Genomic DNA, 18,419 nt, shown 5'->3' on the forward strand with positions numbered 1-18,419 from the left:
AAGTACTTTGAATTGGCGTACTTTGAATTGGCGTACTTTGAATTGGCGTTTAAGGGAGCTAAGGTTGCAGTACTGCATTATGATGTAATGGTCCAGTTTGTTTTTAATCTTCTTAATAGGTAAATTCATAACATTTCCCAAACTGATCAATTGATTGTCTATGTATGAACTATTTAATTTATTCAATGTATGACTTCTTATGTTTTGAAGCGATTTGATTTTGAAAATAAATATATGAATCGCATGTGTCGCTTACCGCCTTTTATTTTGAAATCCACAACCCGGAAACCTCTCTTGACACTTCTACTTCTTCCTTCTTCTGGTTTCCCGCTGACCGCGTCATTATGGCTCAGGCAGTTCAGAAACTCGTTAGAAAAGTACCAACTTTAGTCGGTGGTAAGTTTACTCGTAGTTTATTATTATTGTTGTTTCACCAATTATATGAGAAGCTGTAGTATAAACCGTGTAGCACTCGCTCGTTAGCAGCTGCACAACTCCAGTGTGTGACCTTTAGAACAGCCAGTAATTCAAATCCATGTAACCGCACGGTTACATGGATTCGAATTACTGGCTTAGTCCGACTAAAATCGAATTATCCCATTCATGTAAACACCTTTATTCGAATAACTGCGGTCCGACTACGATCCGATTAACACCCCTGGATAACTCGATAATTCGAATAACGCTGCATGTAAACGGTTAATCGGATCGGAACAGGACAATGCGTTTGTACGCATGCTCAAGATCCCGCCGCTCTCCTCCCTCCCGCCCAAGTCGTGACCCGGAAGTCGAAAGAGACGATAAGTTGTCACGGCCGGCAGAAACAAACAAACGTAAAAGTCGGGTTACGAGCCGATAGTGCATTCGGTGGGTGTCTCTACTAGCTCCCTGATGTAGCCAGCTAGCGCTGCTGCTAGTTCCCCGTTTGCTCTCCGCTAGCTCCCCGACAACCACCGAAGCTAGCGGGGTTCTCTCCATTATGAAGAGTGAAGAGGTCAAGCGGAGATGGCTGTATCACTACTACATGTAATGAAAACAGCGCCACCTATCGTATCGGATATGACATGCATTCGGCCAATGATTCGATTTATTCACTGCCATGTATATTCGGATAACAGCAGTTTCCCCGAAAGAGAGCATAGACCGACTAAAGCAAGATTCGAATTAATACCAGCATGTAAACGCACGACTCAGGAGTCGACACATGAGTCAATCAATGCGGCAGATTTGTTTTTTAGAAGGAAAAGATGAAAGGGCTCCGAGACTTTGCTGCTCGTTAGCCGATGTGGTCTCTCGTTTGAATCCTTTGCAGCCGCTGTCACGTACTCCAAACCCCGGCTAGCCACCTTCTGGCGCTACGCGCGGGTGGAGCTCGTGCCTCCGACCCCCTCTGAGATACCCAAAGCCGTGGAGGCAGCAAAGGGCCTCGTCGAGAGCTTCCAGTCAGGACGCGCAGGACACACGACAGTGAAGGTGAGTCCGTGCAGGTTTGAGAATGATTTTCTTCAGTGTGTGTGTGTGTGTGTGTGTGTGTGTGTGTGTTTGTGTCTGGACCATGAGTGCTCAGCAATATATCTATAAATTATGTTTGTTTTTTTTATTGGGGGGCTTGAATGGCATGAATTGAAAACGGATATAAACTAGATTGTTGTAGAAATACACCCAGCAGTCACGTGGTGTCACCTTCTTGGTCTGTCAGGGAACAGTAAGGCCCAGAACATTTCTGTCTGAAGACATTGAGTACAGAACAATAAGTCGATGAACAGATCAAACAATTTTGAATATGGATAAGATGCCAAATACTTGGTTTGATTAATTTTGCTGTCAGCTTCTTCACTCAGTCAATATTTTGTTTGATATGATGACAAAGGGATGTGATTCACTTTGAACTCTTGGATTGACAATGCAAGCTATTTGAATATGCCAACTCACCATATGAGAAGTGCATTATTGGCTAATAATGCACTTGTTTAGTCACTTAATAAATAATTTCAAAATAATCATAACAGAAGTAACTGTCGTAACAGTAAAAGCCCTGAAGCCATTCCCCCAAAATAACAATGCAAAATTTGCCTGTTTAAATCAGCTGCACACTGTACACAGTAAGAATGTGATTTCACAGAAGTTTGTAAGTCTTTCTGAGATCTGAGGAGGCCAGATGGTTAGCCTTTTGGCAGTCCGTTCCTCTTGCATATAGACACCAGTTATACGGTTGGGTTCACAGACAATACAAATGACTGGGCCTCATGAGTAAACTACCAATGGAGGAAGATTAAATGCTTCGTTAGTTCAGCGGAATATGTGCAAAAAAAACAAGTGATTTGTGCAATGACGTTACACAATGTCAAAAGTTAACAAGCACAAACGTCATATACAAGTGCAATAAGAAATGCATGAAATATGTATGTTGCTATTGTGTGTGTATCTATTGTGTCATCTGTAACTTGTAGTGCGTAATTATGTGCATGGATTGTTTTTCATGTTACAGTGTCAGGCCTCAGTTAAATATAAACTACCACCATTTATTTTCTAATTCTATAGAATGTTGTTAAATCAATTGACTTGAGATAAATTATATACAATTTCTTTGTTTTGGTTCGTAGGATGCCTTAAGGAATGGACTTGTGACCACCGAGGTGCTGATGTGGTTCTACATTGGAGAGTGCATTGGCAAAGGAGGCATTATTGGATACAATGTCTAAATGTCTTAAGGGCCGATCACACAAGACACAACTTTTTAAAGCAAAGCCGCTTAAAAAACGCCTTGACACAAACGCGCTAGTCCTTTTTAAAAGTTGAGAGTATTTCAACTTGTAAACGCGCTGAAAAAACGTGCCGCGTTAAAAAAAGCTTGCATGAAACCGTACCATAGGGAATCAATGGTTCTGCTAGCGACACGTTTTTTAGAGTCGCGTGTGGTGTGATCGGCCCCTTACTGTTCTTTCTCTTTTTGCACTTCTAACTGTCACATTCTCAAGTACCTGCACAAAAAATAAACAAGGCCCATGGTCATAAAAGTATACCTGGTTTTCTCTTGAGTATTCATTCCCAAAGTAAGTGAGTTAGGTTATATTTACTTCACAAATGACGTACAAAATGAGACAAACACAAAAAGAAGGTGGATGTTTCCTGCACAGTTGAAGGACAGTAAATATGTATTTTTAAAAAAGAACGGGACGTGCCCATGAATGTGACTTCAGAGAGATTACTGACGCCAACAAAAATATATCCTTTTTATGCTGCATATTTTACAGATTTTGCTGCTATGTAATGATTGACATCTCCTCTCGCTCTCGACTTTCCGACATTGTATTTACAACGTTTCCCAAGTATCTGCAGAAAGCTTGCCTCACGTCCTCTGGTTCCTCCTCCAGGTTGGAGTGAATAAGCGCCAGCCGGCCCAAATGTGAGGCTGCATTTAAAAGAATGAACAAGTTAGCCCAGAAAAAGTAATACTGACTCAAAACAACAGCTTTGGGAGGCCTGGAGTGACAGTACCTAAAGGCAGCCGTTTATCTTCCACAACGCTGCCGGGCTTGTGATGAGCCATGAGTAAACACTGTTTGTCCTGCAAACCTTGAGAGGAGATGAACATCGAATACCACGTCTCTATTTCTTTGAGGTGACTTGGAACATCGGGATTGAAAATGATCGCCACACCGCTTGAGTCCTTTATCATTGCAGGCCAGCATGATTCAAATCTGTATGAAGAGAATATATTGTGTATCTACGTTTTGAGTATTATACATTTAAAACAAGGGGACTTTTGAGTATCACAAGATGGAACACAATAGCATACAAGCCTTTCTTTATTGAAACACATTTGATATGTAACTTACTTAAAATCTCCTGAACAGTCCCAAAGTTCAACTTCACACTTTGCATTGTCACCACTGCCTTCAAGTTGTGATTCAAATTCCAGTATCCTTGAAAAAGAAGGACAGTGTTTATTTAGTTTTTGCAACTAACCCCAAATGGCCTGTTGGATCATGTTATGTCCATCTTCTCATAGATTTTATGTGTTTGGCTAAACTGTGTACAATGTAGAACAGTAAAGTAGACAGGGTTTGTACCTCACTCCTCGGGTAGGTCTGTATTCACCTTCCACATTTTCTACTGTGTCGGAGAGAAAGTTAGCAAGAACAGTTTTCCCACTCTGAAAAAAAAACATGATTCAGCTTACATGTAATAATGATATTCATAACTTCACAATTTCCAATATTCAAAGGGCTATGAAAACAGATCCTTAAACCTCTAAAGTAAAATTACAACGCTGTCTTGTTCAGGGGGACCTCTGCTATGCACGTGTACATTCTCTAAAACTGTACAGTAAAATCTCATGTCCATACACATTGACATAGCAGGGGTCAGTCTGAACAAGACTGCGGTGTAATTTCACTTAACACAAGTTTAAGGATCTGTTTGTATATCCCTTTGAATATTGGAAATTGTGAAGTTATATCATTATTACATATAAGCTGACTTTGAAGTCAGCTTACTCCAAAATTGTACAGTAAAATCTAAAGGCCATACACATGTGCATGGCAGAGGTCAGCCTGAACAAGGCTGCATTGTAAGTTTACTTAAATGTAAGGATCTGTTTTTATATCCATTTGAATATTGGAAATTGTGACGATATGAATATCATTGTCATTGAAGCTGACTTTGAAGTCACTTTTCTTCAAAACTGTACAGTAAAATCTCATGGCCATACACATGTGCACATCAGAGGTCCTCCTGAACAAGACTGCGTTGTAATTTTACTTTACAAATGTTTTTATAGCCGCGTGAATATTGAAATATTGGGAATGTTTTTTGTGCTATCTCAGTCACCGTAGACCACGATACCGTAACACCAGGAATAGACAGTCATTTATGTTCATGCGTGCGGCTCACTGGCGGATGAGGGCTCACTTGACCGCAGTAATGTAGCCTATCTGGGACATACTTGAGTTATATAATGTGTTAGAAATTGCCTTAAAATACGATTTATTCCATCACTGTATGATTCCCAGCTAACACACACACATGCACACACTGACATGTAGACCACCACGGAAATATCTAGTTCTCAGCTAACATAAATAAACACAGACACACACACCTGGCAGGAACACAAGGCTAACGTTACGCTCCTATAGAGGAAAGACGTTTACTTACCTCGTTGGGTCCAATAAAGAGTATTTTTGCTTTGAACATTTCCACCCGCCGAGCATTCACGTTAGCTAGCTAGCTGGCGAGCTAACTACGACTGAAGAAACTTTGGCAAAACTACGTCACCAAAACAAATCATAAAAAAGACTCAGTTCTAATCTGAGTATTTATGTAAAGAATGTTATGGTGGGTTTTGATTTTCACGCAACGTTACGCTAATGTACAAAGTGTTAATAACCTCCGTGATTTGATGTTAGCCGGATGTTGTCGTGAGACCTCACGGCAATAAGCTTCCTTTTCGTTTCTATGGTTTCACCGGTTTCTTTTTTTATTGGCTGTTCGCAACTTTAATCAAACTTAGTTCCGCCTACTTTATCCGTGGGGAACAAATCAACAGTGAACAAATACGTTAGCGTCTTTACTATGCGTCAGTGCTAACCAATCGGGTTCGAGCATGTAAGAGACGGGGGGCGGGGCTCTTCAGTTTGGAGTAGCGTAGTTCTCAACGGACACAAGGCGGAAGCGTAAGTAATACCAACAAATTCAGTGTTTTTGTTTTGAAAGGAAATGTCTTATTTTAGTTGTAATAGCATGACGTGTATGCATGCAGACGTCAGGGCATTTGTTTTGCAGAATTCACATAATATTTGCAGTGTTTAACAGGCACTTAACCTGGACTGTCTGTTGCTATGGAGGAGGCTTAGTTGGTTTGCTTGACAACCTAGTCTCTCTGTCCTTCTTAATCATGTGTAAGTTAGACTGTGCAGTTTAGCTACAGCCAAGCTACTTTATAAAGTCACGTTGGTGTGACCTTACGTCCTGCCCTCCTCTGTGTGTCAACATGGACTTCCACTGTGTTTTTTCTGTCAGTAGTGATGTAGTATGTCTCCAGAGGATGAAGTCTACAGTCCCCCCCTTGGCTTCAGCTCCCCCCTTGGCTTCAGCTCCATCGGGGAGGATGTCCCTCTGAGCTGTGGGGATCTAGTTAGCTCTCGTGAGCTGAGGAGAAGGAGCAGAGCATGCAGCAGCCTGCACACAAGAACCCCAGAGACTACCATGAATGGGTGAGGTCCTGTAATGCATTTGAAAACTCACATGTGGGGCCAAACCATCCCATTCACCAGTAGCCACAGCGTAACACATTTTCTTCCTGGTTTTAATTTAGTCATGGAAACTTTCCCGATGGAAAAAGCCCTTTCCTGAAAACACTGATGGATGCAGAGGCAGACGCCAACTCTGCTGCTATACAACTGGTGTCCTTTAAAGACGCCATGGAGGATGAATTTGCTGTATGTTACTGGCAATTTTGTGTACAAGTTCAAGCATGTTGGGTTTCAAGCATGGGCCCTCCATTATGCTCACTTATTTCTGTCTTGCAATTAAGGATTCAAGACGGTGTGTTGTCGATAAGCACAGAATTACAAGGCAAAGAGGACTTTTGCTGGAGAAGTTGGAGGATTTTAGACGAATAAATAAGTCGGTTCGACAGAAACTGAAACAGCTCCAAGATGCAGAGGTTGGTTACGATACTTCCACCTTATTTAATGCTCAGGATTAGTTAGTCATGGGTCTGTAGTATAGTAGTGCTGTAATTACTTACAGTTGATACCAGCACACAGAACACTGACTTAAATGCTTCTTGAAAATGTTTTTGTATATTTTTCCATTTGATAACTCATGTCTTTCCTTTCAGGCTAATCGAATTGAATCCAACCACCAAACAGACATTTTATTGAAGAAGATCTCACAGGCTGAGAGTGAAAATGAGGTGTGTTTCTTTACTTTTATGCAGTGAATCAAGGAAAATAACCTAATTTATGTGTAAGGGATCAAAATGGCTGCTTAACTTGTAGCAACCTGGTTGAATTGGAACAGTTAAAAGCTGGTCAAATTAATGCCAAGGCTGGGTTGTCCAACAACATAGCTCCATTTGGTCTAAGATAAACGTGACAACGGAAAGATATAAATACATATACTGTATGAGAACAGCTACCCTCTTAGAATAAAAGCAATTTTATTACATAAGACCTCTAAAATAATCATGCACTGATTTCTGTACTTTTTCTCTTGAAGCAATTAAAAAGAGACTTGCGCCTGACAGAAAGGAAAGTTGAGGAGCTGATGGATCTGCGGAGAGAAGAGCAGGTAAACACAGCAGGACTTTCCATATAAATGCTTACAACGCAGACTGTAAAGCTGCGAAGGATGCAAAATGCATTTTAAGGAATTTGTCTGTAATGAAATTCATAGGACAACATAAAGAGTGCACTTCACATGACCAAGTCTGTGGAGGCGGCTCGCGCTCACCTGCAGGGTCAGCTGCGCAACAAAGAATCCGAAAACAACCGTCTGACTGTGCAGCTACGGGTACTAACGTTTACTTCTCTCTTGGCAAATTGCTTTAAAGAAAACTGAGCAATATTTTAGCATATCTTATAGTTTTGTCCTCGTCCCCAGTCTGCGGAGAGAACCCTGACCGAGCAGAAGATGGAGATTGATGATCTGAAAGGATCCATTACCTCTTCGACTGAGAAGGCGGCACACGACAAAGAATCTCTTAAAAAAGCCACTCGAGCTCAGAAACAGAGAGCTGAGAGATTTGAAGCCGCTATTGAGAAATGCTACGTGCAATTGAAGGAAAAGGTATTCTAAAAAGGGTTCTTCCGTGTGCACCGTTGCATCTTACAGGATCGTTTTCTGACTTTATTTTCTCCGATGCCATCAGGATGCTCAGCTGGCCAAGGCCCGTTCAGAAAGAGACTCCTGGAGACAAGAGAAAGAGCGGGAGATGGAGGAGAAAGACAAACTGGTCGTTCACATCGATCAGCTGAAAAGGTACGTCACTTTTATATCCGGAATCGGTACACGCATCAACCGATTTTGAACGGGACGTTGAAACGTGTATTTCCAATGAAGTCAAATTGCCGACATGGAGGCGAGGCTGCAGAAGGAGAAGGATGAGCTCACCGCAGTGAACGAAATCGTGATGCAACGCGTTGAAAAACTCGTCGACGAAAAGGGAGAGCTCGACGTCAATAATGCAACGCTCAAGGTACACGTTGACGGACAGCCTGCGCGTGAGAATCCTTTCCGTAAAAGTAAAACACTTCATGCATAGACATGTTGTCCTTAATTGTTCATAGAGCTATTTAGTAACTGACAAGCAGCTGACAGATACACAAATCAATATGTTGCATTTGTCAAGTGTGTCAAATTCCTATGAAAGTTGAAAACATTCTCTCTCTCGGTTTCTTTTTTTCAATTTCTAAGATCATTTTGATGTTCATTTAATTGCAGGCTTCTGTTGCTCAGCTGGAGCAGCAACTGGCTGATTGTGAGTCTGCGCTCACAGAAGTAACGGTTGTGTCTGAGGCGAGGAAACATCAAGTGGATCAGAGCCAGCACCAGGTTGGAATCAGCGTCATTGATTGTAAAGTTTAGCTTTTATAGTTTTAAGAACTTTTGTCTTTGATTTACTTCAAAATTACAACCTGGAAAATCAGCAGAGTTTTGCTCTTGAATAAAGATAATTCACTCTATTGTCAAAGAATACATTTTACACAAATGAACACACACACGCGCGCGCAGACACCAAATATTTCTGAACCATCTGTTCTGCTCAAAAATTCTTTCTAATATGTATATGTTTCTGTTTCATGAATTGATTATAAAAACAGACATTTGGCCCGGAAACACAAAGTGATACCAACAAGTTTTAAGACTATTAAAACATTTCCAGACAACTGTTTGATCTTTTCTTTTCATGACAAAAATTATTCATGCTTTGAACTTTGAAAAATGCATCCCACAAAAGAGGATGATCATACTGATTATATAGAGTAACTGAATGTGGTCTGTTGAAATAGTTGTATGTATGATTCATCAATAATAACAGTTTATCGTTTAGCGCTGGAGGGAAAAACACAGCGGTTGATCTTTTGTGTTCTCTTTTTTCTTCGAGGTGGCAGAGCTTCAAGCTGAGTTCCAGGATTTGAGGATAAAATATGCACATCTCCTAAAAGAGACAGAGAAGACACGAGATGGAAAAGATACAGATGTGGAGAAGGTAACCTCCTTCTCGCCGTGTCCATTTAGTCTTATATTTCATGAAATATGGAAACTCTTAATGTGCGTAACTACTAACAAATATGTATGTTCATTTAACAATATCTGTGAAATTGAAGACGACTCATTTCTTTCTTTCCTTTGTTTATTTCAATAACACATCCTCTCACACTACTGTTGTCCTGGTTCTAGCTTCTTCAGCTCTGCTGCACTGTTAAGATAAGATAATCCTTCATTAGTCCTGCTGTGGGGAAATTGCAGGATTACAGCAGCAAGTTGTATAACTAAACAGTAAAACAGTAACAAAAAGCAGTACAGAAGAATGCAATAGCAATATTAAATATACAGACAAGATAAAAAGTATATAAAAAAGATATTTATATTGCACCAGTTAACGTAATTAAAGTGATTAAAGTGTTAATTTAACTGTTAATGTCTCTTTGCTGAGTAACATTTGTTGCCTCTGGACCTTCTAACTACCAAGCTTCTTGCAGTAATTCTAAGCAGCAAAAACCAACTAGTGAGCTTAGTCTCGAGATGAATTGTGGCACGTTCTGCACACTTAAAGCGCGCACATCTGTGAGCATCTCTTCGGGAGGTGTGCTGACTCTTGGGGCTAATATGTTGTCTGCCCTCCTCTGGAGCCCCCTAGGTGAGGCGGGAGCTGCAGGGCCGCGTGGACGAGCTGAAGCCTTACCCCGAGTTACTGAGTGCGGCTGAGCAGAGTCTCTTCGAGTGCCAGGACAACCTGCGACGCTCGGAGAGGAAGTGCTCAGAACAGTCAGAGTCCGTTAGGCAACTGCAGGTTAAGGTGTGCAACTGTGAGCATGTCGCGGGGTCAGAAATGTAAAACGCTGTCGTTCCCATACATCTGACCACTAGGCGGTAGTGCAACCCTGTGTTTCTGTCGACGCGTCTGGTTTTCTGGTCCTGCTGTGAGTTTGATATTTGTGATTTAAAAATAGAAAACAAAAATCCTCCGATTACAATGCAAACAATCAGGTTGCATCCGTTCCCACGGACCCGTATGTGAGTGTTGTGGTGCTGTGAGAGTCCTTTTAAAACGCCCACATGTTCTATCAGCAATGATGAACTGGTGTCTAGAAAATTGCACAGTGAGTGTTTGCAAGATTGCACTTATTTGATGCCTCTCGGCTCCAGTCACTTTACATTCTGCACATACAGATGGAGAGTCAGGCGAACTTGCTGAGATCGTCTGTGGAGATGCGAGAGTCCATTCGTGACGCCAATTTACAACTCAAAGAGAAAGTGTCCTCTCTCCAAGAGTAAGACATCCTCTCGTGTCTGTTGTTCTCGATGTTAAATGTGTGCGTCTCCTTCGGAATCTGAATGGTTTCACGTGTTTGTAGGAGTATGGACACGCTGCAGCAGGAGAACCTGGAGCTGGTACGGAGGCTGGCGAGTCAGGAGGAAGGTCTGAGCTACAGTAACCGACAGCTGGACCAACGCTCGTCAGAGTGCCAGGCCCTCAGCAGGCAGCTGGAAGCGGCTTTATCAGACGTGAAGCAGCAGGTATACAGCTCCGACCCAGTCTAGTGACACGTGAGGAAAGACAGCAGGAAGGTCAGGAAGAAGCATGACGATGTGTTTTTCCTCTTACACTATCTCTTGTTTTTCTTACATGTGTTTTACCTCATTCTACCTCACACAGTTTTCAACGCTTTAGTGGAATTTTTGAAACGTCTACGTTCAGCCACGGATTGAGACAGTTCCTGAAACGTCTACTTGCGCTGTTATGAACATATATTTGATACTATAGGTGGTTTGCAGATCCACATCTGACACCCAGGAATAGTGCTAACATATTGTATTTTCCTATATGTTCCAGGTCAACAAAGTAAAAGACAAGGCTGCTTCCAGAGACGAGGCCCTTCAGACGAAAATCCTGAAGCTAGAAGCCGAGAAGAGCAGAAGGGATAACGAGCTGCGACTCCTCCACCGGAGCAAGCTGACCGTGAGTACCGCGCTCCGCCCGAGCACACAAAGCCAACGGCTCTCGTGGAGATGGGTGGATGTCCAGCAAAGATCTGGGGGAATTCACTGACCGAGTGTTTCTTCATCTGCAGGGAGAGAAACAGTTTGAGGTGCGTCTGAAGGACCTGCAGCTCAGTCTGGACCAATCAGAGAGCCACAAGCAAAGCATTCAGAACTACGTCGACTTCCTGAAAAACTCCTACAAGACCATGTTTGATGAGGAGCTGCAAACATCCAGTTACGGATCGTCGTATTTTCTCAAATGATCAAGGATTTCATCTGTTTGTATTTTAGCGTTTTTGTATTTATTTATTTTATTTTGTGTGTTTAATATTTATACAGTGTGTTTTTAAAAATGAGAATTGAGGTAAAAGCTGACAATTTGGGACGCTTCCCCCCAGATATCAGTGGAAATCTGCTGGTTTTGTGGGAGGTTTCGATATCTGTTTTTTAGCTCGTGTCCCAAAATACATTTAATGATATTCTCACCTGTGTGCAGTTGTTGTACTGTGAACTCTTGTGTGTGTCTTGGTGTGTGTGTCTCTTGGTGTGTCCTAAGGAGCCGGTTGCATAAATTCAGCTTCCCCCGGCCACACAAATGTTAGGATTTTCTTTCACTACTAAATTGAATACCTTTGTGTTTTGGCTTCTTGGTCGTTTATGTCACTTTGGGTCCTGAGTAACTGTAACAGACATTTCTTCACTTTCTTTTGGATATTTATTGGACTGAAATTATAAAAAAGAAAAGGTGTTTCCAGCTGGAGAAAAATAATGATCCACTAGGTGGAACTGTTTTGTTTTTGTGTATCTATTAAGTGTCTTAATTCCCAATAGGCACAATGCATCAGTCTTACCTTCAATAATGCTGAAAAACGGCTCCTTTCATTACACAAAGTCCAATGTCTATTGCAATTGTAAGCCTGTCTGTCTTTTGGCAACCGTCTCCAGATCAAACTTGTTTTTCACCTCATTATTAAAGCAAGCGCATGAAAAGTTGTAATGTTGTGTGAGTGCATATGTCCCCGCCAAGTTAACCGGCGGGAGAATAAACCACGTTTTCCGACATAAAATATGCTCCGACTTTGCTCCCATTCAAATCCTCATGATTCCTCGACTGTGTTAATGCTCCGATTCTCAGCTGGACTGAGATGAATGATGCAGAATATAATGTGTTAAACTGTCAGTTGTGAAGCTCATGCCTTTAGGGCTGCAGACATAATTACTGAGATACAATGAAACACCCAGACACTTTCCAGACAGACTTTAAACTCTGCTGCTGGTTTGCTTTCATGCATTTGTAATGGCAGTTTTCTTTAATATGACACGTATAAGCATGATTTACCTAAAAACCTAGCTTATGATTGTGTTTTACTGAACCTCATCATCGTGCTGTTCTTCTCTTGTTGCTCGTGGTCTTCTTACTGTATCTATGAACATAAACTCCCAGACTTGTTCTTGCAGTGGTCGTATTCCCCCGAGTAAGCAGTTTTTTCTCTAACGTTCTCGCATACAAAGCTCTATTGTTGTGTTCTCCGTCAGGGGATGGAACTATTTCATGGCTGCATGCGTCAGTACTCCTGTTTTTCCTTCGCTCTTGTTCGCGCCCTCTTGGTCTTGCCCGTTTACGTAATTCTATTGATCACGCTTTGGGAATTTTCTTTTCTATGCCATTTGCTGGGAAATGAGCTGACGTGTGACTTCTGGCAATTTGTTTGGTATCGCAGCTCATGATGGACACACCCTGCGCTCATGTGCTTGTTTGACTCAAAGTAGCTGGATTTGTTGTTTTATTTCAATATATATATATGTTGTTTTTTTTTTTTTTACAAATTCTGGACTGCTGGACCAATGTTTTTTCAACAAACAGATGCTTCATAATGGATGACTTTCTGAAGGTCACATACGGTGGCTTAACTTATGTATGGAGTAAACTGAATATCTGCATTGACACAAAGTCACACTTCAGATTAGATTGAGTAACATAACACTAATGTACAATTCAACACACTTTTGAGAAGAAGAAAAAACAGCAGGGAGAGGCGTGACATTACATATACTCACTGTGTTGCATTCAATATATTAAGAGCAATTAAAAAAAAAGTCAGACTTGTCCTTTGTGCTGCGTGGGACATTTCTCTGTGCAACGTTTAGATTATTCTCTGCGAACCCTTTAACTTTTTCATCAAACCAAATTCTGCAGCTCGTGCTCAGCAGCTGTCCAGCAGCAGGGAAAGCACTCTGAGGTTTACGTTACACTCGTTCCCTCAACTATTCAGTGGCATGGAGGTTGTCTCAGAAGTGGGTCAGCCAGACGCAGTTGAAACAGTGGAGCTCATTTCCTACTGAAAGCTGTTTCGCCAGACCCTCCGAGAGCTTCCTTTTTTTTTTTTGGAAATCATGGTAAGCCCCAGAAGAAGAAGTTATCTGGAAAAAAAAAATTGCACTGTTTTATGTGTTTATTTAGGAAAGATTTCAAATTTGATCCAACATCATTAGACAATATCCCACCATTGGATACAACGATACACTGAGTGAAGTATTAATTCTTCAAAATAAAATGATGGACAGTAAATCAACGGAAATAACGGTGACGGATGTGTGGAAGGATTTAGCAGCTGCCGTAGTTTGTACGTCATTTCCATCTTGGCATGTCTCGTCAAGGGAGGTGAAATGAAATAGACTATATATTTAACTCGAAAAATAAGAATCTTCACGATGTAAAAAAAAAAAAATAGCTTCAAAAAGAAGCAAAACTACAAGGCTCCAATATTATGAAGCAAAAATCCTCAACGATACATTCAAGAAATTCCTCCTGCAGATGTATGCAACCACAAAGTGCATTCTTTTCAAGCCAACACTTAAGAGGTCTTCTGTCCAAAGCTTTAAGTTTTCCGCCTGTGGACGTCATTAGAAAGTCTGTGGCGAGCCGGTGTCTTTTCGTTGCTGCCGGAGCAGTTAAAGTTACATTTGCACGACTGAATCGCCATCACCATCCTTCTGAAGATCTCCCCGTGTTTGCACCGGAAGTGGACCGGTACGGTCTGGGTTCGGTGAGGCCTGCAGCATCGGCCATCTGAGCAGGACCCGCAGTACCTCGGCCGGAACGTTTTCAGGCTACGGCAGCCTGCGTAGGACAGTTTAACCGGACGGCTGGCCTCTTCTATGTGCTTACATTGCTGACCTTTCTGTTGGACGTAAAAAAAAACACCAAACGCATGTCGAAATATGTTTAGGACCGCGCTAAAACCACAGGTTTAGACGCTACAACATGAAATAATCATTCAAAATAGATTTGGGACATCAAATAAATATGGAATATACCTTCAATTTGGTCACGGCCATTTTGCACGGGCGGACCTCGCAGATCCGAGTCTCTTTCACCAGTTTGCACTGGGTGCTGCTGCTGGTCGCCCTGGTGGACACCCCAGTGCCGCAGGATTTGGAGCACGGTGACCAAGCTGTGGTTTGAGACGCACACGTTGCTCCTCTGACCAACACGCGGCCCGTCGGGTGACTCCTGAAAGCTGCGCAACGATTAAAGAGGTAAGAGAAGTGTAATCTCACGTGCGTGTCCGTGTACGTGGGCTCCTTTCTGAGATACATTAGCGATGTTCCCAGAACAATGTTCACTGTACAGAGCTCCTTACCCGGTAAAGACTTTGATTCTCCTCTCCACGCAGGAGCCAACTCATTCCTCTTGGCAAGGTCGTGGCCTTTTCTGTGTTTCTTCCCCGCAGAGCTCTCCATCTTTGCCGCCTCGGGGCAGATGAGTTGTTCGCAGCAGCGTCCTCTCACCTTGACCCGCTCGGGCTCGGCACAGCCCCGTGTGGACAGCGCGAGCTGGCGTGGGCAGAGGGAGACGCAGCCCACGGCGCCGTCCATGCAAGTGCACTGGTGTTTGCAGTTTGGACGGAAGATTTCCCCGTTCTGGTAAATGCTGTTGCTGTACTCGCAGGTCCTTCCATCTGATTTGGCTGTTTTAGAGAAACAGAGAAAGTAGAGGGATTTCAAATGTAGTAAACAGACAAAGTGAGTCAATATATATATATATTTTTTTTTAAAAGTAACAATCAAAAAACAAGAGAAGGGAAGACAACAATTCACCTCGACAGATGCCCTTAGCAGAGCTATAGCCCCCTCCAAAGTTGCACTCCAGTCCCTTCGTGTGATCACATGGCTGTGCCTCGCTGCAGTCGTCAAAGAGCTGCCGTGTGCAAACTTTGCAGCATCCGCAGCCGTCCAGCATGAGACTGACTCCAGCTGCGCACCTCGGGGTGTCAGGGGGACAGCGGCAGTCCTTCGGGCACGAGGCTGACACCTGGGATGAAAACAGATATTTCTCATTGAAACGTTTGCTTCCGGAAGAAGAAGAAGAAGAAGAAGAAGAAAAAAAAATGGTCCTCTTTATAACATCTGGAGAAGCAGCTGATGGATGAACAGTGATCATTCCCTCACCAGCGGAACACAGAGGATCGCAACACAAAAGACTTTCCACATCTTCAGAAGTTGAAGTTATCGTTCCAAAGTAGAAATGGAGGAAAAAATCATCTCTATCATACAGCAGTGAGTTAACTCTGTGCTTGTTCTCCCTCCTTTGGAGTCCCCGTCTCCTTTTATACACTCTGAGACCTGACGTAAGTGCGGGCTAAAGAGGTGTCCTGAAACTATGAGAGGAATGCTTCAACCACGAGTCCTCCCATAAGGAGAACGCCTCCACTCCGCTCCTCACTCACTGAGACAAGAACCACCCAGACGAGCGTCCATTATTGAGGGGTTTCTCTCCGAAGTGACCCTGTAATTATCTCTTTTATATCTGTTCTGTAATCATGAAGTAGCTCTTCTGACATGAAGCTCTTGGAATTGTTATTTATGAGTAATGAAAAGATTTAAAAGACAAGTGGCTTAATGACGTTCTGGACTTGAAACAGGATTGTATTCTATTAAAGCAATGCGGTACAATGTTTGCTGCTAAATGTATGCATACATGTGAATATGGCGCTTACTAAGGGCGTATTACATGTGATCTTGGGGCTTATGAACATTGCCTTATTCTGTTTAATTGGTATCCTTTGTATTTATAGTTGTAACAATGTGTTATGCCGCCTTCTTGATCACATCTCTGGGTTATCTCAATTAAATGGTTGAATACAACATATATAAAAAAATCTGCACTTATGTGATATAGCTTGTAAAGAACCCCCTCCGCCCCCCCGCCTCCCTCCCCAAAAAAAGGATGGTAGCTGAAATATCCACCTATTGCTCGTGGGAGCAGTCCAACCGGGATTAAACATCGTGGCACCACAAGTTCTGACATAAATATTGAAGAAAAGCTACATATTTCTATGAGCAACTGAATTTATATTGCGGTCGTAGTGGTGTTTAGACTGCTGCGCCATGTCTGGGAGCGGCCTTTGTATTCAGTCCTATAGCAGCGCTGTAGTGTCAGTCACCTATGAGGGCGTGGATGGATTAGTGTTCATTCGGCTTGAATGTTTTTAAAAAGACAAGAGCCTCGTGGAACGTTTGAACTGCGGGACTCCTTTGTTTCGTCCCTGAATGAGAAACACACCGAAAGAAAGAAGAAAGGAAGAAGACAACTTAAGAAATGCCCCGAAGCAACATTCCACTCAGGATGAACATTGAAGGTTTCTTTGAAATAGCTGCCAGAATAAAAAAAAACATCCTCTGCGATACACATCAAAGAACAATAAGAGTTATCAGGGGAAAATGCCCTTCCTTTCATTATAACCTGTGAGAACGAGAGGCGGACTGGCACTGCCTCCCCTCTTATCTAACCGAGGTTACAAGGGACAGTTTGAATTAGCGCCAGTTCAGGCAGATGAAGAGCGGACAAGCGTGAGCTCCATGCCTCCACAGATGTCTGGATATCGCTGACTGGACTGGAAACTTTTCCCTCCAAAGCTGCAATAAAATATAGAATTTGCAGAACCATGTTAGGTAAGAGAGGACATTGGACGTATGTAAAACATAAAAGGCAGCTGGGGAAGTTTGAAAGGATTACAGTTGCGTGTTAAACTGCCATTTTGGATAAAGTTAATGTCAATCTGTAACACATTCAGGTTGAAATCAAAAATGGGTATTGAATTGTATAAAGCATTGTATTTAAGGGCCAATGTGTTGCATTTCAGGGGATCTAAATGATGTATTTAATATATTTTCATTAGTGTTTAGTCACCTGAAACTAAAACTCATGTTTATGTTAGATTAGAATGAGCTCACAGAATCCAATAAATGACCTTTTAATTGTATTATATTGAACAACATGCTAAATAGCTAGCTTACTTATTCCACATGCTTTAATGCTACACTAATTACAGAAAATGAGCAGAACAAAAGTTGTTACAGGGAACTCATCAGGCCATAGCAAAGGGCACAAGAGATGAGTCTTGAGGCCAGAGTGATGGATTTGCAGCACAGGAGGTCTGGATACTGAAAACAACTATACTCTTTTGTATTTACTATAAATATTCCTTCAAAAATACATAAAATGTCTTAATTTAGTGCTACATGGATAAAGTTAAAGATTGTATTTTTAAAAATGCTCTAAGTTGATTTAGTGGCATCAATAACCTTTACCTCTGAAAAGTCCAACAACAGTAACTTATTTGAAAAGGGATAAACACCCAATACATCCTGCAGCCTCACAGAAAGCTAACTCTCCTGCTACAGACCAGTCAACCTTCTTTTTAAGACAAAAAGCACTGAGATGAAGTGCATATTTTATTCAAATGTGGCGATGTATGAGCATACTCGAAAGTTCAGAGGCAACAAACACTACTTTACAAAATAAAAAATAACCTTAGCTTCACATATATATATATATATATATATATATATATATATATATATATATATATATATATATATATATATATATATATATATATATATATATATATATATATATATATCACTGATGGGTGTTTTGACATGTCAGAGTAATCTAATGTCTCAGCTTACAGGGGACGCAGAACAGAACCATCATTCATGTTATACATCATGTTCCCAACAACTATGAAGCAGTTGTCTACAACACTATGAATGGTCAACCATCAACTAAACGTCAACCCTCAGTGTACTTACAAAGTACATACAATCACAGTAATATGTCTTCTGCATGTAAACTGATGTCAAAATATGTCACCAATGGGATTATGTGGCTGGTTACATTAAACAATATCTGA

At 41.7% G+C, this 18,419-nt stretch overlaps 4 protein-coding genes across 10 annotated transcripts; 2 read left to right on the forward strand and 2 right to left on the reverse strand.

Moving 5' to 3' along the window:
* Window positions 1-277: 277 nt before the first annotated feature.
* On the forward strand, window positions 278-3,020 carry LOC137782167 (ATP synthase subunit g, mitochondrial-like). The gene is made up of 3 exons (XM_068571312.1): window positions 278-396; window positions 1,313-1,473; window positions 2,604-3,020. The coding sequence occupies exons 1-3, from the start codon at window positions 345-347 to the stop codon at window positions 2,700-2,702; spliced, it is 312 nt and encodes a 103-aa protein (XP_068427413.1). The 5' UTR covers window positions 278-344; the 3' UTR covers window positions 2,703-3,020.
* A 101-nt stretch (window positions 3,021-3,121) lies between these two features.
* On the reverse strand, window positions 3,122-5,455 carry ift22 (intraflagellar transport 22 homolog (Chlamydomonas)). 3 transcript variants are annotated; one of them, XM_068571310.1, is made up of 5 exons: window positions 5,161-5,455; window positions 4,074-4,116; window positions 3,840-3,926; window positions 3,499-3,701; window positions 3,122-3,412 (listed from the first exon to the last, which is right to left on the reverse strand). In XM_068571310.1, the coding sequence occupies exons 4-5, from the start codon at window positions 3,677-3,679 to the stop codon at window positions 3,264-3,266; spliced, it is 330 nt and encodes a 109-aa protein (XP_068427411.1). In that variant the 5' UTR covers window positions 3,680-3,701; window positions 3,840-3,926; window positions 4,074-4,116; window positions 5,161-5,455; the 3' UTR covers window positions 3,122-3,263. The 3 variants fall into 3 exon arrangements, with proteins under 3 accessions (XP_068427411.1, XP_068427410.1, XP_068427412.1); XM_068571309.1 differs by having other exon boundaries at window positions 4,074-4,156; XM_068571311.1 differs by having other exon boundaries at window positions 5,393-5,424.
* A 170-nt stretch (window positions 5,456-5,625) lies between these two features.
* Window positions 5,626-12,268, forward strand: LOC137801835 (outer dense fiber protein 2-like). Of its 5 annotated transcripts, none has more exons than XM_068599240.1 (17): window positions 5,626-5,678; window positions 6,028-6,218; window positions 6,320-6,443; window positions 6,539-6,670; window positions 6,848-6,922; window positions 7,228-7,299; window positions 7,405-7,521; window positions 7,612-7,797; window positions 7,880-7,989; window positions 8,071-8,206; window positions 8,452-8,562; window positions 9,116-9,220; window positions 9,872-10,030; window positions 10,405-10,505; window positions 10,590-10,752; window positions 11,069-11,194; window positions 11,307-12,267. In XM_068599240.1, the coding sequence occupies exons 2-17, from the start codon at window positions 6,037-6,039 to the stop codon at window positions 11,478-11,480; spliced, it is 2,073 nt and encodes a 690-aa protein (XP_068455341.1). In that variant the 5' UTR covers window positions 5,626-5,678; window positions 6,028-6,036; the 3' UTR covers window positions 11,481-12,267. The 5 variants fall into 5 exon arrangements, with proteins under 5 accessions (XP_068455341.1, XP_068455376.1, XP_068455349.1 ...); XM_068599248.1 differs by having other exon boundaries at window positions 5,649-5,678; window positions 6,025-6,218; XM_068599257.1 differs by lacking the exon at window positions 5,626-5,678 and adding an exon at window positions 5,714-5,903.
* A 1,828-nt stretch (window positions 12,269-14,096) lies between these two features.
* On the reverse strand, window positions 14,097-15,711 carry LOC137802828 (CCN family member 1-like). Its single transcript, XM_068600982.1, has 5 exons — window positions 15,670-15,711; window positions 15,319-15,532; window positions 14,862-15,188; window positions 14,536-14,738; window positions 14,097-14,399 (listed from the first exon to the last, which is right to left on the reverse strand). The coding sequence occupies exons 1-5, from the start codon at window positions 15,709-15,711 to the stop codon at window positions 14,097-14,099; spliced, it is 1,089 nt and encodes a 362-aa protein (XP_068457083.1).
* Between the last annotated feature and the right edge of the window lie 2,708 nt (window positions 15,712-18,419).

This window comes from Clinocottus analis, unplaced genomic scaffold (genome assembly GCF_023055335.1).
Source record: "Clinocottus analis isolate CAN_PGR_092001 unplaced genomic scaffold, fCliAna1.0.p SCAF_11, whole genome shotgun sequence".
NCBI lineage: Eukaryota > Metazoa > Chordata > Actinopteri > Perciformes > Cottidae > Clinocottus > Clinocottus analis.